General features: G+C 41.0%; 1 protein-coding gene across 4 annotated transcripts in view; it reads right to left on the bottom strand.

Moving 5' to 3' along the window:
- Positions 1–25,059, bottom strand: part of APP (amyloid beta precursor protein) — a 230,920-nt gene that overhangs the window by 141,622 nt on the left and 64,239 nt on the right. For all 4 annotated transcript variants that reach the window (XM_075516873.1, XM_075516867.1, XM_075516857.1 and 1 more), the window contains exon 3: positions 11,248–11,377. In XM_075516873.1, the coding sequence (XP_075372988.1) occupies positions 11,248–11,377 (130 nt within the window). The remainder of the gene's footprint in view (positions 1–11,247; positions 11,378–25,059) is intronic.

A 25,059-nucleotide genomic window follows, 5' to 3' on the forward strand; every position in this document is an offset into this window, starting at 1 on the left:
AAAGAATCCACCCATTTGCTTCTGCAAAGTAACGGTCAAGTGGAATCGCTACCTTGCTTGCTATTTCCTGTGCACACGGGACAAAGGACAGTGCAGCCTCAATCAAGAAACAGGTACTTAAGGAACTAACAAGGCAACACAGAAGAATTAAATGCAGCTGCAAGGAAACATGGAATCACAGATCTGCATTTTTTCACTGAAAAAGGGAAATTAAAGACCATTTGAAACATTCATCAGACACCACCAAAGGGGAAACCAATGACCATTTTTGTTACACAACACAAGGTCATCTTAGTTTAGCTAAGCTTTAAGTAGAATATCTCACAGCAGTTAGGTCATCTGGCAAACAGAGCAACAGGATCTTCCTTCAACACAAATGAAGCAACATCAGAAACAACCCTCAGTCTGCATCTATAACAGTCATAATCGAGAACGCTTTAATGAAGCAAATTTTATTGCAATTTGTTGAAAAATAAAATATAAAATAGAAGCTAAGTTGAGGCAATTATACCTTTCTTTACATCTGATGAAGCACTGACAGGAGTGCACAAACACCTTACCGCTCGGAACCCAGAGCATGTTTTTGCTGTGACAGAAGGGTATTTTTTTTTTCCTCTTAAGTGCTACCTTGCCTTTGTACTAGAGCAGACTGATCTCATTGCTCCCAGGAAGGATCACAGGGTCTCTCTCTATCTGCCTGGCTCAGGTAGCATCAAGTGAGATGTGAAATGAGATGATAGGAGACGCATGGCAGAGCTGATGAAGAGCTGGGAAGCAGACACAAGTAAGACCGGCTTGGATAGCAGATGCTGAGAGGAAGCAGAAGAGGACGTGCTGAGAGGAGGAGATGGATGCCAAGCTAAGAAGAGGATTACTCAGAAGGAAAGGAGAGGTGAAGAAACATCAGTGCCTGGGGACAAGGAGACTTGAGTGGAATGGTGATGGACAAGACAGTAGCGTCTGGTGAGCCAAAGAAGGGAGCGAGGCTGGAAAACCTGGAGTGAGAGAAAGACTCGGTAAGAAGAGCAGGACAGGGGCAGCAGCCCTCAGAGATACAGAAAAGCAGGAGAGCAGCAGGTTAGAGGGGACAGGGCTAAGTAGTCTGATGAGAAGCATTCTTTGATACGGGAAATGAACCCATGTAAGCATGAGAATGCCTATCTCAGTCCAAAAAAACCTTTTAGGTCAAGTGGTCAACAGCACGTACCTACAACACAACATCAAAAAAGGGTGTAAAGCATAGAAGAGCATACAGCGGTGTTTCCCCAAGACAATGTTTCACCACCACCTCCACAGACACAAGACTAAGGTCCCTAACACCTGATGAGTTATCCTGTAGTGAACTGTCCTGTGGGGCTTTGAACCTTTGCAGGCTCTCAGCATCCACAAGACTCTGTGGCAGAGGGACGAGGAGCTCATATACACACTGTGCAACAAAATATACAACTATACAATAACTTCTATTTGCTTGGAGCCTGAAGCCTGCTAGTCTCATTTGATAACCTGAAGTCTCATCATGATGAAGTCTCACCTCAGATAAGGTGAATGACTATTCCTCATCCATCCTCTTCAAGCTACTCAATGACTTCGCAGAGCACTGTCAGAGCCTCCAGGCATCTTCCTTTCTATGCTGGAAAGTTCTAATCTACTGTGTCATTTCTTCTACAGGAGCCATGTCATATGTCAAGCACTCACCATTACTCTTTAAACTCTTCAATTTCTACTATATACCTCTTATGACAAAGACCAGAACTGCACACAGTGTTCACAAATACAGGTAAGTCCATACTTCACACAGTGGAACAGTAATGTTCTACGTCTTGTTCCCCATTCCTTTCCTAATAATCCTTAACACTGTTTTTTTGGCACTAAGGAACTTGTGTTTTCACAGAGCTATTAATACCCAAGGTCTCAGTCCGGAGAAGTTAGAGGCTACTCACAGTATCATCATATACACTAAGGTAAGATTAATTTATTTTATGCTTCTCCCATGTACACTGCCTTTACTACATCAGTTTGCACCTGCCATTTTAACCTCCAGTCAATCAATATCAAAGAACCATCTGAAATTCTTCATAGTTTGCTTTTATTAATTCTACCCTGAATAACTTAGTGTCATCATCAAATGGGTCACCTCACGATTTACCCTCTTTTCCAAATCACAAATATTTTGAATGTCACAGGCACAAGAACTGATCCCTTGAGATTCTACTGGTGACCTTTCTCCACCTTGAGGATGGACCATTAATTCCTGCCTTTTTTTATCTTTCCTCTTATTTTGCCACATAAGAGTTTTCTCTTCTATTCCATGGTAGATTAATTTCTTTAATAGCTTCTGGTAATGGACCTTGTTAAATTTCTTTTGAAAAATCAAAGTAGACACACTATCCATTTGCCTACCTACTCCTTTAAAAAAAAACTGAAAGAGTCTCTTCCTCAGTGTTGTACTCAATGACAAGTCCAATATTCCTAGGTGTTCAGCACTTCAAAAAAGCACCACCACCACCCCAAAACAGGCTTACTGAAATGCATTTCCAGGATTTTCCGTAGCACCTTTTAGAAATATCCAGTGATTCCCATCACTGACTCTGCCTTTGCAGTTAACAACTGCATCAAATGTTGGCAACATTCAATCCTCCTCTGAGAGCAGAATGTATTTAGGATGAGATCTTACCACTGCTTTCAGTTAGGTAATAGAAATCTGTGGGAAGATGCTCATATGCAAATCAATTTAATGACATGTGGTAAGATTTACATTTCCTTTCTCTCCCTCTCCCCATCTCTCCTTCCTAAAAGGCTAAGCAAACAACACACATTAGCAGAACTCTCCCATTGCAAAATTAAATACTGTATGTCAAAGGAAACACCAAAAAAAAAGCGTGAATCAGCTCTGTGGCACTACAAAGATGCTCGGATGACAAGTTCCTGGTTTGTCTGTTCCAAAAGCTGGATGCGTACAGTGAACAAGCTATGAAACTTATGCCGTGGCTTCATGCATTACTCACAGGTTGTGTGCGTGTGTGAATGCACACACGTATCAAAACCCAATATACCTATATGCTTCATAAAGAATCCTTGTGTGCACGCATACATATGCACACATACACATACGTGCTGTTTCAAGCACTCTACCATTTGGAGCCCAACTATCAACAGATACTTTTAGTTTCGACACTTCTCCCCAGCTTTCCTCCAGCCTTCCAACTACAAACTAGGGATGACACTCCTCACCTCATGACCTTTATGAAACTAAACTTGCATCTCCAAAGTGCTTGGGTAAGGTTAGAGAAACTTCTGAGAGGAAAATTAGTTTTGTCTTCAGGCAGGATTTGAGCGGCGAGCAGTAACTAAGGCTGTGGGAGAGGCCGAGCCAGGAGGTCAGAAGAACACACCGAATAGCTCATTCAGGTGTACACAGCGGGGCAGGGCAGGCAGAGGGGGCTGCCCCACAATTGCAGCCGCCCTGGTACCCCTTTTGCACAGGAAGGGTCAAACTATGGTCAGGAAGCCACCTTAGCTTCGCCCTTTCCTAATTTTTGAGCTCTTTTTAACCTTACTAATACTCTTCCAGCACTACTTTTTATGGTTAACTCATTTTATATGAAGCACTGCAAAAAAAAGCAAGAACATGCTCCTTTTAATCCCTGACACACTCAGATAGCCTGGACAGAGTTACAAGAGACAGAAAACTTAGTCCAGCTAGGATTGGTTATTCAAGCAGACAACTGATTTATCTTTTTGAGCTCCTAAACATTTAAAAAAAAAAAAAAATAGAAACAGTATTTACTGCAATTTGTAATGTTGTCTTTAATAGATAGCTATGAAGAAGACTTTCACGTGTCAGTGACTGCTTCCTGTGAGCTATTCCAGAAGTGTATACACCACCCGTTCTGGTTTCCTTTGTCCATTGTAAAGAGACAAATAAGCCCCTCATTTTCAGTGTTTACCTATAAGGAATTATTTTACTGCTTTAGGAGTAGATCTGCAGAGCTGTTATGTTCAAGATTTCAAAAAGTTTTTGTGTTTTGACCTGTTCCACAAATCCTTTTCATATTAAAACCTTACTGCAGTCACCACACAAGTAAAAGATATGTACACCCTAAAAATGCACAGGAACACACAAGTTCAGACCTATTTCTTCTGGGCTTATTATACAAAAATAAGATGTTTTATATTTACTCTTAGTCATATCTAAAGGCACATTCTGGTCACCACCATAGTGCTAATTTTGCTTTATGTCTTCACTTCAAGGTTTCCACGCCTTCAGCTAGGATTTGGCTAAACCAACAGCTGAACCAATGTTTGGCTCAAGTGAGGAGGTGGAAGCCTCCAGAAACAGATCAGTGACTGCCTGAGGAAGTTTTCGTGCTACTGGTGGGCGATCTCATTCAGGATTTCTCTGCCCACTCCCCACCTCTTCCTCCAGCTGATGATGTTTTGTCCCCTGAAACACACCAAAGGACACTTTAACAGTTTATACACTCCTACTCTGCGAAGAAAATACTTAGAAAGACACAGTTATAAACCACGAGGCAATACAGCTGCTTAGAGTTATAATAAGAAGATAAACTTGTTATTGTTTGTACAAATGATCAGTAACCCAACTGATGCTTAGCAGCCACTTTCTTCTCTATTACGGAAGCTGACCATAAAACTCGGGCCCACAGAGTTCAGGTATATACAGAAAATAATTTTTATTCAATGAAGCATGTCAAGGCATGCTCTTAATTACACCGCTGCACAGAAGCACACTTAAGAACACACTTGACAAATTGAGCCCTTACAAGCTTGCCGCAATTAGCTCAGCTGCAAGGATGCAGAAATAGGAGAAAACTCTGACCCCCGGCACAACGCTGAAGGGGCTGCCAGTGTGCAGCCAAGCACAGTTTTGGACCTGGGCAGGGACCTGGCTAGGGAGCACCTGTCAAGGCTTTGCTGCAGGTGGAAGGAAGCCAGTGCATTAGGACACCTCGTTATCCCTGCAGTGCTTGCAGTTTCACAAAAAAACGTGCCTAGCCTATGCAGGCAGGGCTTTCTCATCCGCCTGCCAGCACTATACCAAAAATACCACTAGTAGGCAAAAATATTGTCTATGAGGGAGCAAAGAAGAGAGATGAAATAGTTCTCCCAATGAAGAGCTGCACCCTTCATTGCGCCTAGGATTTCTCTACCCGTGGTCTCCCCACTAAGCAATTCAGATTGTCAGTCTTTTTGGAGATCCTCTCCTTCCTGTCAGCTAGTGCTGTCAGAAAAACTAGACATGATGTAGTTGTGTAGGCTGAAACTAAGTGCATTTTTTTATTTTAGGAAAAGAGTGTGGTGTGAGGCTTGTCTGCATCACTCATGGCTGAGTGGAGACTGAGGCAAGCTGGAGGCAGACAGCTAAACTAGCAGGGACAGGAAAACTCCAAGACAATTATTTAATGTCACTCTGTTAATCAGGCACTGCATGGAAAAGCCAGTGGAAAGTGCTTCCAAAGTATCCAGAAGAGAAGCTTTGCCATTGCAGTCAGAAATAGGTGCACTAGACAGTGAGCCGAGAGGAAAAAGAAAAAAAAATAGCAAGTACTGCCATGTAGCAGAAATAAACAGGCATTTCACATGCTTGTGTGAAAAAATCCCACAGTTAAAATTGCAAGTAAACTACCAGATGAACGAAAAGAACTGTCAATTACATATATCTCTATTTAAATGATTCATTCCAGGCATAACCTTGGTGTTTTCTTTGGTATAATTGGCTAGGCATGCATATCAAAAACTTGAGTACGCCTTTTCTTCTGACATCAGCAAGTGGTTAACTTTACAAGCTGTTAGAGTAATAAAGCATGACAAGTTAATAAATATTTTCAAAGATGTTTTTGTTAAAACCAGAAACAGAACCCAGCTTTTCACTACATAACCAAACAGCAAAATATATTTGTCATATAACCTAATCCACTTGTTTACGAACAAACGATTGCAAGTAATCACGTTTTGATTGATGGGGGCTACATACATAATGATATTCCAATACATCTGGATCCTTCAAACACTACCTGAATATAGTGCTTAGCAGTATACATTAATGGGATAACAAAACAGAGTCACGTGTGAGTATGCCAGCAAGCACTTTATGCAGCGCAGTTAATCAATGCCCTGGGAATTCCCCTTTACCCCACCTCGCAGTTATGTGTCTGCCATGCCCACAGATCGATCCATGAACATCTGCATAGTTTAGCTTCTCCCCTCCCTCCAGGGCTACGGTGCACAATGAGCAGCTAGGCTGGGGTGTATTTCACCAACAGTAAATGAAATGTCATCTATTCAGAAAAGTATAGGCATACATTTATCCAAGGTATTCAAAGAATCATGGCACTGGGACAAGGATGCCCGCTCCCGCTGCCAGCCAGGAACACAGAGTGAATTACCTCATTTCACAGCCTACACTGCACAGATTCGCCAGCTGTTTTTCCTCCGGCAAGAAGCGAAGAGAGGAGAGAGCAAACCAGAACTGCTTATTGCCCACGCTGCCCCAACACAGGCAGAAATCCTGCCCTCCTGCTGCAGCCAGTGGCAGATCTCCATCCAATATTAACAAGGCCAGGTTTGCGGCCAGGGTACTTATCAAGAACGGTTTTCATCAAATGAAGGGAAAATCATGGGCTTCTTGGCACTGCCTGATGAAACCCTGCAGCCCATGTCCCACAGCAAGCTCACTGTCACCATTTTGGAGGACTCGGTCTTAAAAGCACCTGCTTTTTGCATGCTGCAGGTGTGAAGATGGCAGCACGCACACCCGACACCGTGCCAAGGAAGCACTGCAGATCTTTACTCCTCCGCCAGCACATCTCATGGCTCATCATCTTTGCCTGAGCACTGAAAACGCATTTGTGGCTTTATGTCAAGCAGCACATTCCTCATTCAAATAGCATAATTTAACCCTTTAATCTTTGTATTACTGAAAAAAACCCCTTCAAATCCCAGATTTTTTTCCTCTTGAAGACAGCAGTCTGACACCATCATTCAAGACACTTAAATATCCACCTAGATTCCTATTTCTGTCATAAGGTGGCTAACAGAGCTTCAAGCCATAATAAGCATACCCTGGAAGATGTCATTTTCTAAAAGCAGGAAGATAAAAATAAAGATAGTTTTAAGACAAATGCCTTCAGTGTGTTCAGAGAGGCAACTAAAATTTACTGAACAATTTTCTTTTCACAAGAAGTTTCTCTTCTTCAATGAACTGAAACTGTACAGTAATCCCCTCTGTCCCTGGAAGCATGCAAGGAATACATCACTAAATCAGATTTATTACACGAGAACGTTTTCTCAAAGCTTGCAGTTATGAGAACATCGCAAAGCTCTGTACACAGACACAATATCTTAAAATTAAATTAAACCGGTAATGCTTTTCTTCTGTGGGTTCAATTAGAACATTTTTAGGGGGCATATTTATGTGGTCACTGCAAAGACACATGGCTGACTCAAATATGGGGCTTTCATTTTGCCTTATTTAAATTATTGCTTTTATGCTTTAGTTGCATCCGCTTAAGAAAAGAAAATATCAAGCTGTGTAATCTAATAAATCTGATCAATATTACTAAAGTATACTGCTACAAATAGCTGCAGTAACTACCATCATGCACGAGTCTCAGAAAAAACTAATGGAGCAGCCAAGTGCTGTAGCGATATGCTCTCTACACATCTCGGAAAGCCTCGGCTGAAGACTGGGACGCCAATGGACTGTGAAGATGCTCTGGCCTGAAAGCAGATACATTTCTGTCACTCACTGTTTCTCACCTCTGTGGAAAACAAATGTCAAGATGGAAGAAACTATAAGCTGACTCAAGATACTGAAAGTGATTCTCACAGCAAAGTAAAATCTGCAAGACTTAACCCTGCAATCAGCTGCCCACTGCCAAACTTTCTTTTGGCATCTTAATTCTTACCAGAGTCAATGGATTTAATGGTGGTCTACATCAAGGGTCTACTTGCACTAAAATTACTGAGGAATGGGCACTGCCAGTGCCTGACTTCAGAAATTGCACACTAGCAGCTACCACACCAAGGATAGGGGAGGAACATGCAGAGCTGACAGGCAAGATCCAACTTTTTAAAAAAAAAAAAATCTTTTAACATTGAAGAAGTGTTAGCAGGAGATAAAGAAAAAAAAAAGCTCTCAGGAATCCTTAACTCTGTAACAAATAAGATTTAGGAAAAAGTATTCCAAGACAGACATAGTACTGCTTATGGTGATAATTAATAAAATCAGTATCCTCACACTGAGCTGTTTGTGCAAGCTACAAGATTAGTTACCAAAAAAAAAACCCCAAACCTATGATATTGCATAAAATTATTAAAAAAGATAATCTGTCATCAAAGCCATAAGACAGACTGAATTCAATCAACTCCCTGCCTCCAGTCTACCCCCTTGATGTACAAGGCAGCAAGAGTATTCAAAGTATTTGACCACAACTTTTAGACTACAGAAAAATCAAAGTGATAAATTAAAAGGGTAACTGTCCAACAGGAAAAGTAAATGAACAGTCTTTGTTAAAAATGCTAAACTACTTTTTTTTTTTCCCCTTCAAGACTTCCCCTCATTTCAGAGGATCTGTTCATCTTTTGACCAGCTTCACCACTATGAAGGCAGCAAGCCAACAGGAGAGGACGTGGGCTGCTAGCAATAGATGAACACCAAGCTGCTGGGTACTAAGCAAGCCCGACTTCCCATGATGGTCTGTACTCCCAGCCTCCCATGTGGGAAAATGACCCACTCCTCCAGCCTCCTCCTCTGATGCACTTTCACCATATGCAATAAAGTCCAACTTCAACAACACACAACACGCAGAGGGCTGGTTGATGGAAAAATGACAGATAATGGCCACATTCACCATTTTTCCAGAAGTGGAAATAATTATATGGTCACTCTTCTCACAGTCAACTCTTGGGAACATCAGTATCTAAGGCTTTTGTTTCTATTAGTTTTATTCCAGTCAGGGTCAAAAGATGAATGGTAGCATAGGAGAAGGATGACAAACACAAACGCAGGCATGCAGGCAGACACAACTGCATAAGCCCCAATTACAAGGAAATCAGATAAAAAATAGCATATGGGGGGATTTTAAAATATAAAATAGGAGCTAAGGGCAAAGCATAAATGGGCATGAGGTGCTTAAATGTCTTGAAAATTCTTGCCTCCAGCAAGCAAAGCCTACCTTGCTGCCTAAGATAGCAGACATTCAACTTCTGATAATTTTTCATTCAAAACCGCAACTCGGGAAACACACCTTAAAAGTCCAAGTCCAGTTTCTCACTCCTGCAGGGAACTGCATATAATCCTGTTCATAAATTTATGAGCTTCCTTCTAAATTACTAGACTTCTTATTCCTTTTACCAGAAGACTGTTGGAGCTCCTCACTCTTGCAGAAACCTCCTTATAATTTCCAGATTAAATTTATTCATGGCCAATTTATATTCATTTGCTCTCATGATGACATTGTCTTTTATCTTAAATTAGGTTGTAAGTTCTCCAGGGCACCGACCAAATCCACTTAAGTAGAGAGAGTCTTGAGCATAACAGTTCCCTGATCATAATTCAGAACTTTGCTTACGATGACAACACAATAAATAATAAAAATCAGTTTTTATATTTCCACTAGTCTGATATTCTTCTGTCACATCTCTAATTAGCGCAAGCGGACTCACATGGAATCTGATCAAATATATCATGATGAAGCTAGGTGAGACTGCAGTTCTGCCCCACCTCTAATAAATTGCATATCTGGCTCTACAAGCATATTGACACTACAAGCTGATGTTTTTATCTTGACTGTGGAAAACTAAAGAAAACACACAGCAAGAAATAGACAGAAGAGCATGTCCCTTTTAGCATTCAAACTTTTGGTGGAAGTGACCAACTCAACTCACATAGAAGTCTGGGAAACACACAAAAAGCAGTAGTTCCCTTCCCACAGTCAGGATTCATATTACTAGAGGCAGGTCCTTCCCCCCGCCCCCCTCCCCAAGTCTTGAATTTGGGTTCTTCTTCAACACTTTTGGTCAGAATAAACTAGTCATTCTTACCTGCAGTAGCATCAGCAACTATATACTGTGGGTCTAGAAACACCTATTTCATATCCATATAAACAAACATCAGATCTAGAAACTTTACTGGACAATAAAATTTCCCTGATACTTCTTAGTATAGATTTTGCCCACCTGCTGTTTTGGCACCTTTGACCATAGTGGTAGCATGCTTGTTAGTTACTCTGCAGTCCTATGTTTCCTAAGTTGGCACACTCACTGCCTGGACATCAGGCAGAGCGTGCCATGTGCTTTACCTATTCTACACAAATGAACAAAAATTCTAGAAAGACTGCACATTTTCTGGATTTATTTCACTATTTATTTCCTGGAATAACTGGCCTGAGTTGCTTTCCACACAACATTTTTAGCTGCCCTGGCTTAGTAGAAAAAGTTCCAACTTTGAATTCCAGCATTTAAAAATGGAACTAGGCAGCCAATTTATCACAATTCAAATGGCACTGGCAAAGCAACATATTTAAATAGCTTATGGAATAATCTCGAGAAAACGTTGTGCCTAGAATGTTAATAAAAACAACAAATAAATATGATTCTGTTTTCTGAATGCTGACAGAAAGCTAACAGAGAAGTAAAGGTTAACAAAAAGAAAAAAATGGACTGAACCTCCCTTTTAAATTGGTGAATCGGTTCAAAGCACCAAGGACACAGAAGAGAATACCAAGCAACTGCTACAAAAATAAAGTTGCAGAAAGAAACAGAGGACTTTATAATCTAGCTTTTACTTGCTTTCAATTAAAAGAGATTCCTATTGTCTTTCACAGTAAGAGACCAAGTACTAGATATTAAAAAAATAATGGGGGAAAAAAAAAAGTATTTATTTTGGGAAAAGATAGATAGCTTATAAGCAAAAACCTGTAAACTGGGCTCACATATGCATGTCTATATGGGAGGAAAAGAGGGGAGAGAACAGATAATGACAAAAATCAAGGGAATAAGCAGAAGCCTGGTTTGCAGTCACTCATGACAATAGTATCTGGAAGAGCAGGGGTATTTTCTCTCTAGTTAATGCCATTCCAAAGAACTGACCAATTGGACAAAATCCATCTCAGAGGAGATAATACAGAGATGTAAAAGATATTTATGTATATTCTCTATTTTTTTCATGAAGAGACGGAAACACCAAAGAGCAGGAAAAAACAGACTGAAACTCAAGTCACTCACCCAAACACCTGTAGGGAACCACAATATGCGGGTGACCGTTGCACTGCTTCCATCCCCTCTTGCACCAGTTCTGGATCGTAACAGGCTGGTTGGCTTCGACAACATTGGTGATTTGTAATTCAGGGTAGACCTAGCATTAAAAGTATAAAAAAGACAAATGTTATCACAAGTATGCACTCTGGGTCATGCAGTATTGTTACACGTGTTTGCAACATGGATATCACAATACAATACTCATTTTCCTATCTTTTCCCTCTTCTGCTGTGTATTTACTTCAGGGTATGAGTATCTGCACTTACCTGAAAAGCTGGTGTGTTTGTTCATCAGTAAAAATGTATGGCTGCCAGCTCAGAATACGATGGTGCTAACAGCTGGCTGTCAAAATGTAACTTGGCCAGTTATACTTGCTTAAGCTACAGATCAGCTAAACAGGTATTTCATGGTTGACTAAAATACCCTCTCCTCCATGTCTAGGCTATCGCTCTCCTTGCAAAACTGCATATATTGAGCCTTATCTCCATACATCTAAAATTAATAGCATGCCTTTATGTTTATCTCAATCATTTTGACAAACACCATAATTGTTTCCCCCCGTAGCCTGCACAGTATTAAGTCTGCTGAATCAGTTATTCATATTTAGGTTTACATCACCCATATAAATCTATTTCCGACCTCCCTAAATTGCTGAGATCAAAATCCTATCTGCTCTTAATACTGCAATACACTTCTACACCCACAACCATGCCACCAGCAAACTGGATGACTAATTTATTGGCAAGCCACAACTTTGATCAAGCTATGTATTTGGCTTTTTATCTCCCTCAGTCCCTTTATCCCACCTCTCTTTTTTAATTTTACTGTCACTAATGGCTTATCTGGTCTCTTTTGCCAAGGACGGGTCTTAGCACTGACCTTTTGTGCAGACCCACCTGCCAGTAACCTTCTACAAGTGCATCTACATGCGCGTTTTGGTTCATGGGGAGCACATTACCTCACACTCCAGTGCAGTTCACGCTGTGGAGGGGTTTCAGAGCATGCAAACTGGATTCCTCATGGATAAAACTGAATGGGAAGACGTGTTCCTGGAGCACACCTAATGGATGGTTAGTCCACGCCACCAGGCTAGAGCTAACCAAAGCAAAGCCTGCAAAGCACGCCCAGCGTGGATGCTCAGCCCCTGCTGCTTCACTCCACACTCCCAATTCTCATCGCACCACACCAGTTGCTAGCACAGCCTACAGCTCTCGCTTTAGATTTGTCAAATCTGCAATTTATCAGCCCTAACATCAAACTCAGACGGCACTAGTTTTCCTTTGCCTTTCCTCAAGCAATCCTTACCAATTTCCAAGTATGTCAGATCTGCGGATTTAGGTGGACTGAAAACTACAGTCTACTCATACCTACCAGTGGATAAGAAAAACAGAAATAGGAACAAGCCTGAGGAAAAAAGTAATTGGAGGTGGTCCAAAAACACCCTAATCTCAACTACAGAGAGCTGGGTCGAGACTGGGTGAATTCTGGGACTCCAAAACTGATGCTTGGAAAACCACCGTAAGAACCTTGACAACCCTGCCCCAAGGAAAAAGGATCTGTCTCAATCACGGATCTCCCCCAAGCTCACAACATCCCAGTGGGCCAGTGCCTTCTGGCTCTCCCCTGACCAAAGGTTTAAAATGTTAACTGTGGCAAAAATGAAACATGCAGGCTATTTAACTGCAGCTCAAGTAAAGGTTTCAAACTTTAAAAGACACTACTAAACAACAGTACGGCCTTCTCAGATTTAAGATCAGTAGTCTTTGAATGAACGTGACCTGGTCCACAGGCATGGTAACAACAGAAAGTAACCAATGCATGATTGGAAATACTTGGGAAGAACTTCTTACTTTCTTTAAAAGACAGGAAGGGGCTAGTATAATTGTAAAATTGAACTATATTAACAGCTTAATGCACAAAACAAGGCCAGGTACAATAACAATGCCAAGGAAATGACTACAGAAAGAAACACTACTTAAACAATGCACTTTATGCTAAAGAGATTGAACATTAACCTTGTCTTCTATTACAAAACAGCATTTTTTAATCAGATACCTCCTACTTTGCGTAGAGCACTTCACAGAAGCCATCTTACATTTTTGCCAGCTTCGACAGCACCCTCGGCTCGCTACAACACATGGTTAAAGTGTGCGCAGAGACTTCAGACGCAACCTTCTATGTTCACCCAGCACATGAGAAACAGTTCACTTCAAGAAAGCCCACAGGGTAGAACTGAAAACTTAAGAGTGAAAGTTTCCTGCACTCAGAAGACTGTAGCTTTGCTTTGTTCTTTTTGTCAGCAGGTGACCAGGGCTGGTGGTCATGGTCCACAGTACAAATATACCACCATTTTTTACACTACTCGCAGAAAGCGGCTCCACAGGAACTTGCTGCTCCCCCTGCTCCATCAGTGCTTCAAATACTGAACTCTGAACTGAAACAGCAAGGTTGCAAGCTCAAGGAAAGCTCCCCTTTCCTCTGCAATCTCTTTACCTTTTCCTTTGGGTCCCCTCAGTTCCACCAAACAGGTCTGCACATGCTCACGCTCTTGACTCTTGGCACAGCCCTGCCAAAATGGATTAGGATGTCACCACGGCGGGAAATTTCACACCTCAACTGCTGCGTAAACATTACACTGCAAGGCACCATAGCTGCCTCAAGAGCTAACAAGCAAGATGCAAGAGGAAGATTTGATTTTCTTTGGGCACTGCCTTTAGCATCGTCGCGCTGCACTCCCAAGTTCATACATCCGCTGACATTGCATCTGAATAATTACAGCCCACGGTTACGTAATAGCAGATGCCGTCACAAACCACGCGCTTGATATATCACAGTGTCACCAACACGTTCTCATTGGGGACATTTTAACATTCCTCAAGGTTAAGTGTCACTTGTCACATACAGAGGAAGTAAATGCCTTAAATGAAGACAACTAAGAAAAATTTCACAATGGTTGGACTGGATTGTTAAAGAAGGAAATTAAGAAAAAAACCTCAAAGCAATTTATGCATCCACAGGAACACGTATATAGCTTTAAAATGATAGAAAATAGGATTCTGATCCATGAGAACAAAGACACACTTAGTTGCTTTCCTGAGGTGAATTTCTAATGAGTAAGAGTGAACTATTACTGCAGTATCTTATTGAAACAATAAGATTAGAGGGGAAAAAATTTAATATATTATTTTTATTTTTGCTATTTCCCAAAACCACCATTTTAACTTCTGGTTAGTACAGTGGACCAAATTCTAAGTAGTTAACAGTATTTGTCAAAAGCACAGAAGGACAAAGAAATACAAAGAAGCCTCTTCTTCTGTTTCTACATCAGTTACTAAACTCCTAATTTCCTTTGACAGCTCACACAAAGCTCCGTCCGCCCTTCACAAGAGAAAACAGGCTTTGAATTTCATTATCAATAGGTTAATGCCAGCAACGCGTACGCGCTGAGGAAAGCTCCCCTCACTAGACTTACATAAGGTATTTGCTCTGAATTGAAGTGGGACCTACTTAGTGGCACAGAAAAATGAGCCTCATATTTATTTATAGTGTCCCTAATGAGCCACTGCTCCTTCTAGAGAGCCAGAGCAAGCAGCTCTAGAAAGTTACAGGAGATCCAAACTTTCAATGTTATCGTAACTTGCTGCAGGGTAATTCCTTTAAGACATTTTAAAAGAAGTGGCAGAATAAACAGAGGTTAACGTAACCTAAAAGTTTTAACTGGCAATTAAAAGTTACTGCTAGATCTTAATTTACTTCCATTTTCATTACTAAGTTTCCCTATATACTGACTTCAGAAACAGAAATCTAAAAAGCCTCTACACTCAGGCTACTCAGAACTTAATGTGATCTTGTTTACATTCGTGTTCACCGCTACCAAGTCTGATGACACATGGATTTAGGACTAAAATGTAGATGTGCTTAATGAAAGAAAGGGCGTTTTGATCTGTCTACGTACAAAGGCGTTGATGATACAATGGTGACAGTGTTATGACAACCTCATCAAATGTGTGTTACCTAACAGGAGATTTGGGATTATTTGGAAACAAATCTGGGAAAAACAAAGAGATATGGAGTTGGGAGGCAGAGAAAACGACTAAAGCAATGAAGCGGATGGGCCACCACCACCGCAGCCACCCCTCCCACCCACGAGAATGAAGGAGAGCAGCCGAGAGGCCTTTCGGCATGGCTGGCGCAGGCGGGTGGGTCCCCAGGCCCCTCGCGCGCAGGGAGCACCGGCCGCTCCCGCGGGACGGGGAGGCCACCTCAGGAAGGGCCGGCAGGGGCTGTGGATGATAGCCACCGGCCAACGCGAGCTCCTCGCAGTACGCTGCGGGCGAGAGGGAGGCACGGCTCCCATGCACAGGGGGAGGCGAGGCCCTTCCAGGAATACCAGGCCCAGCAGCGGGAGCAGAGGTTCAGGAGGACTTGGATAAATTGGAAGGAGTTCAAAGAAGAGTCAAAGATCAATGACGGGATCACATATCCTGTGCAGAGGAAGTGCTCGACTCCAGGAATAGTCCGTTTAGCATGGCCAAGCCTGGCTGCAGTTTACAACCACCTTCAGAAATTTAAAATTTGCGAACGTCTTAATTTATCACATAAATAGCTAACAAGAGTGAGTTGCTGGGCGTTGAGCCTGAACAACTGTGACCCCAAGGGTGCTTCTCCAAGCAGTCTGCGCACTACTAGAGGTTCCTCTGTTCAAACGGGAAATGCCTACCTAACAAGGATACTCCTACTCAGCCACTGCAACGATACCCGGAAACATGTCTTATGAATGATGCTCGCCATCTTTGATAATCGCCCTGATCCATACAGAATCACAGACCGGTTGAGGCTGGAAGGCACCTCTGGAGGTCATCTGGCCCCACTCCCCTGCTCAAGCAGGGCCACCCAGAGCTGGCTGCCCAGGACTGTGTCCAGATGGCTTTTGAATATCTCAAGGATGGAGACTCCACAACCTCTCTGGGTAACCTCTGCCAGCACTCAAATACCAGCATCAAATGCAACTGAAATCTTTAAGAGAGATTTTTTTTTTTTAATCAATCCCTGATATATGATTATATAAATAGGTTCCTCCACCCAGTCATACATGCTCAGCAGAAGCAAACAAATCCTGTACATCTCAGTGCAAACTTGAATACTTGAGCGTAATCATACGAGACAGTCATCTCCGATACTGAAAGACATTTAGATTCAAAAGCATAGTATTTCACCTCTTGATATTATTCATTATGCCCCTCATCTTCTAGGGTAACTGTGACCATTCAGAATACTGCTTCTTTTATCACATTTTCAAATAAATTTTTGAAAGGTTTACAAGGTTAGCTGACTATTAGGAGGTTAGTGAAGCTATTTCAATTTTCTTCTGCATTTTTTATTACACAATTAAAATAACAATAACAATGGAAATAAGTATATATAAATCTTGAAGTACTATCATAATGTATATGATTGGAATTAGTGATACAGATTTATTCTTACTTCTGCTTGAACTTAAGGTTCTTTTTCTGTATATTCCAAAAGCAGAATCATCACAGGGAAGAGAACAAGATTCAGTTTCAGAGCAACAAGTGGTCTGAGTTACTAATGGAGTATGCTCCGTCCATGGAAACTGTTAAATGGAACGCACACATGCACACGCTTGCACATACACACATGTACATGCACTCCTTGTAAAATACAGGGTGGTGTTACACTTAAACATGAATTAAAAAGAAACAGTATCTTGGACTAAAGAATAGAAAGCATAATCAGGAATTGGTGTCCACCTTCCCCAACAATTTGAAGTGGGAGAGAACCTGGGCAAGAGCCAAAAAAAATTGGTTTAAATTAAGGTGCAAAATTAAGGTGTAATCAATTGCCATTTTTTATTTAAACACCTTAGTATTTTTCCCCAAAGTGCATCCCACATCAGTTTGAATTCTGACTGTTCCAAATCAGAGATGTGTATTAGTTTAACTGCCACCAAACGCTCTATCAGTCTGAAGTGGACACATTTTCTTATTATCATTTCCTTCTATTCTTTTTCATTAAACCTTCAGTTGTTTGCTGTACCTACTCATGATATCTTTGCTTAAATTAGATCACACATTTGGTTTCTAGATCTTCCTTTTACCCTAAGCTTCAGCACCTGGCACGGCAAGACTTTTAAGCCAGCTTGAATTCAAACGTAATGCTCAACTCTCTACTCTCACAATGAGAAAAGGCTGCTCAGTCTCTCCAAAAGCACATTGCCCAGTCTCTCTGCAATGTGACAATGAAGAACTGGTGCTAACACACCCCGGATCTGACAGGGGTGCTTTATGAGCTGGCATTCTGCTTGAAATCTGTCTCAGGCAGTATCTATATTAAAAATAAAATGTAAGACTGACCATAGAAATTCTAGAAAGGAATATTCATAGAGATAAAAGAAAGGAAGAAATTACTGCTGTAAATAGAACAAAAATTAGGGTTGTTTCAGCAGTTGTATCTTTAGCAACTTGAATCATTTGAATACTTTCATTTACTTAAAGAAAGGGGAAGATAACTCAAACTAGGATACAGTTTGATTACATCCAGACTCCCCCTGCCTGCTCTCCTCCCCCACCTTCCCCCCAAAAAGGAAAAAACCAACCAAGTTGGTCTGTGGACAAGTTTCCTTCCAACTGGACCATGCAACTTTGTACTTTGAATATTGTATACTTACAATATCAACGTTACTTTAACATTGAGAACTGTTCACAGAAATTATCAGACAATTTGCTTTTCAAAATTGTAAACAAAAATCACAGATGTGACACAGGTAACTTGTGCTTTAAACAAAGACATTTCTTTATCACTTCAGTGAATTAGTCTGCAAAGAGTTACTGCAAGCACAAAAGAATACACACACTTAATAACCAGTGTTTAGGAAGACTGTGGTCTTAAAATTGCTTGTGGAAAACTTCCTTTGACAGCAAGCGTGTCTGAAGGATAGCTAAACAATGCTTCAGCTATGAAAAAAAGCCTTTGGTTCCAGATTAACAAACTATAATTGGAACAAAAATATTTCCATTCCTTTCTAGAGTACATCTTTAAATAAATAAATAAATAAATAAAATCCTTTTGAGGATTTTCCTGTCAGAGGGCAGAAAGCAACCTACATGTTAAAGCCACAGAAAGAAACAAAAGATCAGCTGCTTCCCAGTATTTTGCATAGGTATGTTACTGAAGAGCAGCAACAAGCAAACACACTGCACTTATTTTTCGAGAGTTTGGTATGTCCATGCAGAGGAGGTATACAATAATCATTTCTGTGTGACCGTGCACAGTATCCCTGCAAGCTTTCCAATATATGACTTCGGAAGCAGCGATGCTGCAGAGTCCCAGCTGCTCCAGGTCAGCTGCAGCAGTAGTGGCATCACGTGAGCAGCAATGACACAAGCACAGCCAGCCCTGAATGAAATACCCTCTTCTCAATCTTGCAATCCATATCTACAAAACAGGCAGCTATATACAGATTCTATTTATTATACGTCTCATGTCAAAATATTCTAGTTTACTACTGGGTTTTACAACTACTGTTCTACATTACTATAGAGGATCTTAGTACAAGGTAACTTCGAATTTTCATTGATTAATATCTAAACTCAGAATTGGGACTTGAGAAGCATGAATTTTTGCGAGTCAGGTTATTTCTTCTACTTTCTGCTACAAAGTCATGTAACTTAAAGGCTAAAAATGATGTCAAACTAAAAGCCTCCACAAAAAAAACCCAAAACTGTGAGCCTCAAACTCTTGTGGAAAGACTGTCCCTTGACCTCTCTTATTTACAAATAAAGGAAAAAAAAAGGCATTAAATTGCACACACTTAACACATGCAACTACAGATGCTTATTACCTTTATACTCCCACTCACTTCAACTAGTTGTCCTCATTTTTTGCCTGTTTCTTCAGCAACTGCTGGCCCAAGTTATGATTTTTAACCCTTTCCTTGTGTGCATCTGCTCTAGCCGTAACTCTTGATTAGACATGTAGGCTTATCAGGTGAAACAACACTCACTGTAACCATAAAGCACAGTAAATCTCTGGTACGTCAGCTCTGCAGTCCTCTCGCATGGACACAGAGTTGTTAGAGGCATGGGCATAACCCCTGTACCAAATCAACAAGCGAGGTGGAGAACAGAAGCTGTGCAAGCTTTAGAAAGATTTTAACACACCAGCGCAAAAACTATGCTATATGTGGTCAAGTTGACTACTCCAGAGAGCCCCCGAGGTCCAAAATCTGCAGACAGCAGTAGCTGTGTTTCACAAGAGATGAACCGTATATCGCCATGCTGGCTCATCTCCCAACCACCACACCCAAGTCTCTTCTACTTTCCCTCAGAGTTACTATGCAGGAATAGTGCTGTTCTTCTGGCTAACCTATCCTCAGAGAAAGTTATGAAATTATGAACTGGGCTCTCCTCATTACCAAGTAAAAGCAAAACACAGTTGCACTTCACCTAGCACTGCAAATATCAGCATACTTGTGTATTTACACAGACAGTGCTGCCTAACGCAAGCCGGCAGCTCTCCCCGTGGCAGCCCCCTGGCCGGGAACCATCACCCCTCCAGTCCAGTCCAGACACTCCCCTGGTCAACAGAAACACCTTTCCTTCTCTGCCACATGTCTGCTGCTTCAGCTATGCCTTATCATGCCTGACCAGGCTCAGCCACTTGCCCCTGGCTTTCTCAACCATGCAGGCACTTCTACACACAGAAGCAAAGCCACAGGGCTAGTTGGCATCCCAGCTTTTCCTGCCATTCTCTGTAGCCCAAGCAACTCCTTCACTTGCTCAAAGAGAATTATGAACAGAAAGTCAAACCCAGCATCAGCTGCATTGGAGCAGTTCCCAAATTCGCTGTCATGGGCCAACCTGAGAAAGAGCAAGGCGATCAAGAAGGAACAGCTCTGCCCTGTACCGCAAGTCCCAGGTATCTGCTTCTGCAACTTAATCAGCGTAACATCTCAGGTATTTGCACTAATTTCCAGCTGCCACTTGGGAAGAGAGAACCCTTTTAACCCTGCAGTTTAAAAGAAAAGAGTAGTAATCAATCCTTAGAAGCAAAACCACATGCTATTACTTACAGTAAATAAATAATCCCAGGCTGAGTGTCTTCCACTATCCAGAGAATTATTTCTTTTAATTCAACCCTAAGGACAAGTTTCCAAAGACATAATACTTCTTATCTTCAGCCACATCACCTAGCATCCATCTATAACATCCTTCAGTTTTTAATGGCTGCAGCCTCACTAGCTATCTGGGTCAACCCTCACCCTTATCTAGGAGTTTCACATATTGCTCTTAAAACGATTTCTTAGGCCCCATCTGACAAATCCTCCTCCTCCCTTCCAACATCTCAGCTGTTTCACTATTACACACAGAGCTGCTGTTCTAGAGTTTCCTGCCATGAAACTTCCCACTCCTTTCACCCCAACTCTTGCCTCTCCAATCCACTCATCCTGGCATCTTGTTAGTTCCCATTTCCAAACTGTCTGCCCACCCTGTGCCTCTTAAGTCCCATGCTAAGAGGCAAATGCTCGGTCGTCTTCTCCTAAGCATCTTTTAAACCTCTTCATTTTTTCCTCCAAGCATGGAAAGCCAGCATACATTTCAACAAACTAGTTTCCTTCGTTACTGATCCTATCCCATGGAAAAAAACCCCACACACAAAACAAACAAACAAACCAAACAAAAAACCCAACAACAAAAAACCAGGAGTGTGTGCGAGGAGATGAACAACCTTCTAGGCATTATCCACAGATGGGGGGAGGAGGAAGGGGCAGAGAGGGAGAAGAGATCAAGATGTCATGAGAACATGCACTCACTGCTTTTCTCTGTGAGCAGGGTATATACAAAATCCTGGTATAGTATCCCAAGTGCTTTTGGTATTGAGAGTGGTAGAAACACAAGCTGGTTTTAGTACAGTGGTCACAGTTGGGTTGGTTTGCCCACAAGAAGTTTCATATGCATGTGATCTCTTCTCTTAAAAATCCCTAACATGCTTCTTATCTGGAGTTTCACGGAAGACTGCCACTTACCTTGCAATTAAAGCAATCAGAAAAAGTGCCAGGCATGAGGTAGCCTGCTCAACCCTAATTCACACACAGGGCTCCGTGCATTAACACAGACTTAATTGAACACTTGCACCTTGCTTTCTCTGAGTGCCTTCCTCTGCACATGGAGAAGGGAGAAACCTATGTAAGCAGAAATAAGGCTGCACGGTCAACCACATTCTCTTCACTGCCTTTCAAGTCCTTGATCTTATAACACAAATATGTTTGCATGCAACAAGAAAACCCAACCAAAAAATCTTAGCCCTGCCAGGCAAATTCTGTTTACCACATCAGGTCACTAAAGTCTCTCTTGTCTAATTACAGAAGATATCCAGCTGCTCATACTGTAAAACCTCAGAGTAAACAGGGTTGGAGTTATGGTCTCCTAAGCTGCTTCCCCGTCCAGCTTAAGCACTTACTGCTTTAAATGCAACAAGCACTCCTATTTCTCTGTAGGCAGAAATTTTTATTCACAGAGAGACAGCAAAGTCCACTTTGTCGTGCCACCATAAGCCTGTTCACACTTTTACTCTGCTCGAGTACAAACACAGAGGATGAGACTACATCTGCCTGTTACTCTACAGCACTGCTAGAAGCAATTAACAGTTTTGTTGGGGAGGAGGGGGGACGACGGATGGATGGGACAGGACACAGGCTTTTTGGCTTTGTTGTTGTTTGTTTCTTGCAATTAAATTTCTGCGGGAATAAGGTTAAGTATTAGAGCAAGAGACAGAATAATACCTAATCAAGTTAAAAAGGTATTTTCATCTCCAAGTAAGATATCATGTACAAAGGATAAGGACTGTCATGCTTCCAAGAGGTAAAACACAGGCAGCCAGAAGTAGTTAAAAAACAAAATAAAACAAAACCCAACCCTCCTCCTTTAGGTATTATACAAGATTTCAGGCATCCCATTCCCACCATATCAAGGAAGGTGGGACAGTGTAAACAGCTAGAGAGCCTGGGTCTGGTTTTCTGGATTCTCCTGCAGGAGAATCCTTTTCAGGATTCTCCTCCATCCCTCCCACAGCACACATCAGTGGGAAGAAGGCAAGGCGAGGCATAGTGCCCTCCTGGCAGCGGCTCCTTTCTTGATCACATCAATATACAAAATGTCAATGATCTGTATAAGACAACTAATATACAAGGAGGGTCTTTAAAGGAAACTGTGTTAGCTACAGTACCAGCATCCAACAGACTGCAATAAAGGCTCAGTTACCTGACCTGGATCTTCAGGAGCAGTCCTCAGTAGGACTATTCTTTTAAAAAAGCAAACATTAAAGAAAATAAACAAGCCAACCCCCCAAAAAAAAACCAAAAAAACCCCCCAAAAACCAAACAACAAAGTCTGACCTTTCTTTTTGTTGTATTATCATGATGAAGATGAAACACTGTATTTCATCTCAAGCATGATAGGTTTCAAAAAGGGCTGCCAGGGAAAGAATCAGATCTTGTGCTGGCAATTTCTGCCCAAAGATGGGGTACCGTTCTGAAGGCATAAAATTAAGCAATTTAATAGCTTTGTGAAAATCACTACATGTGGAAAGTTACAATTTCCTTTTCCCCAGGTTCTGAAAGAAATCATCAATATAAAGGGCTATAATACACATTTTAAATAATCAAATTACCTACCTGAACTAGTTTCACAAGCTTCACCTAAAGAAACCTCTCACCCTTCAGTCACATATGTTCCCATTTGACAAACTGAGTTGTTATATTTGTTGAGTAGATCACAGTACAAAACATACCTAAGCAGTAGCATAAAATCTATGAAAATATACTTGAAAAAAATATAACTGTTCTCTGTTCAACTATTTCCAAGTTCCACTGCTTAAAAAATGACCTACTTTATGTCGAAGTTGTCCTCAGGGCCACGCAAGAACTGTCACAAAGTAACAGGCCTGGGAACTCATTTTTAATAATCTAATTAATTTATGCATTCTTGAGTTTACTGCAGAACTAGCCAAAGGGTAATTTATTAATCTAAGAGCCTAGATTCAGTTGTACGCATGCCCCGAGACACAAACGTGCCTGTGATTTCCCTTTTCATGAAATCAACTTCAGGCTGTGGAGTGGTAATATAAGGTCATATTCTGAAACAGTGGTTGTACTCCATCATCATCCAGATACAAGAAAACCATATGTGGTTTAGTCCTGTAGTGAAAGGAATACAGAAAAAGTTTGGGAAATGTCTAAGTTAGAAACAGACTACCTGATGTTCTAAAATACAACTTGACCTTAAAAAAAACCAAAAAAAACCAAAAAAACCAGTTGAACATGAGGAACGAAGCTATAGGGAGCCCACCTGCAGAAAACATTCAGATCAGTAATGTTTCTTGTTTGTGAACCGCACAGGAATGTACATTCAGTGTTTTATATTGCCATGTCTTGGATTGGTCCTTTGAAACAGGATACCTACAGTAATCGCCTCAGTAGCTCTAAGATGACACTGCATTTTTTTTTCTTTTAAATCAAGAAGCGATGTTTTTTAATAATTTTTGTTCTTTTGCATGAGATCTACATTATATAGACCATAGCTTTGTACTATGAACACAGAATATTTAGTATCAGTATAAAAGTTTCCTTCCTAAAGCAATCACATCTTTCTTCACAAATACTTAAAAATTTGTGGTTTTCTCCAAGTTGTTAAGTCTCTCTCATAACATTTGGTCCAGAGTAATCAGAACTGCCTTACCACTGTCTCACACAGATACAGTTATTCTGCCTGCAAACTGCCCTCTTAGGACAGTAACCTGGAGAATACATGACAGAAGATGAATCAGGCATTTCTTACTTCCATTACCAATATTAACTATATCTCAGATTAAATTAAGTTCACTGTCAAAGCTCATCTATAGAAACTGTCACTAAGCATTTTCTGACACCCTATCTACTCAAGGGAACTGCAGTTTGGAGCTGCTACCAAGAAAGAAGTTCATTTAGTCTTTTACATTTCTTTCACATGTGTCTGTGTTTCAAATAGGGGACTGTCTAAAACAACAATGCTCCAAAACACAAATTCCAGTACTGCAGTCTGAAAGTAGAATAAACTGAACAAATGTACTTTATTTACAAATGTACTAGCCTGAGTAGACCCACGCAGACTTACTCAGGATTTCACTTCAAAACTTGCATTATACTTTAATCTGAAATAATTTTCAAATGCAGAAAAACCCTTACGATACAAATATTTGTACAAAGATACGCCCCCTGCACCCCTTAAAAAAAATTCACTGAGAAACAAACTATTGGAAACATTTCAGAAATTTGGACACTACACTTTAGGAGACCAGAAAACTTCCATAAACACTTTCACTTGCTTCATGTATTCAGCTTTGAAGTAAGGATATTTTCAAAGAACTGGAGTTTTTTTCAGCTTTTTTTCCCTTCTTCTTTCCTCTTCCCACCCTCCCTTTTAATTACTGCTATCTTTTTTGAACTCCCACAGCTTCTTTTGAGTCAGGGAAAACAGAAAAACAAAACCAAATCAATAACCCAAGGAAATGCTCAGTTTCTAAAACAAGAAACTATATTAAAAAATTGAGTATGTTTTCACAATGCTTTTCCAAAGCATCGGAGAACTTTGTAAAGTTCTCCATTGAGAAGAATAAAACGATGTGTTATAAATGTTGCCGAGACTTCCACAGAAAATTGCTTCCCATTTTCATGTTGGGAAAGAAGCGGGGACAAAAAAGTCAATAAAGGGCGAGTGCCAGGCA

This window comes from Mycteria americana, chromosome 1 (genome assembly GCF_035582795.1).
Source record: "Mycteria americana isolate JAX WOST 10 ecotype Jacksonville Zoo and Gardens chromosome 1, USCA_MyAme_1.0, whole genome shotgun sequence".
Taxonomy (NCBI): Eukaryota; Metazoa; Chordata; class Aves; order Ciconiiformes; family Ciconiidae; genus Mycteria; species Mycteria americana.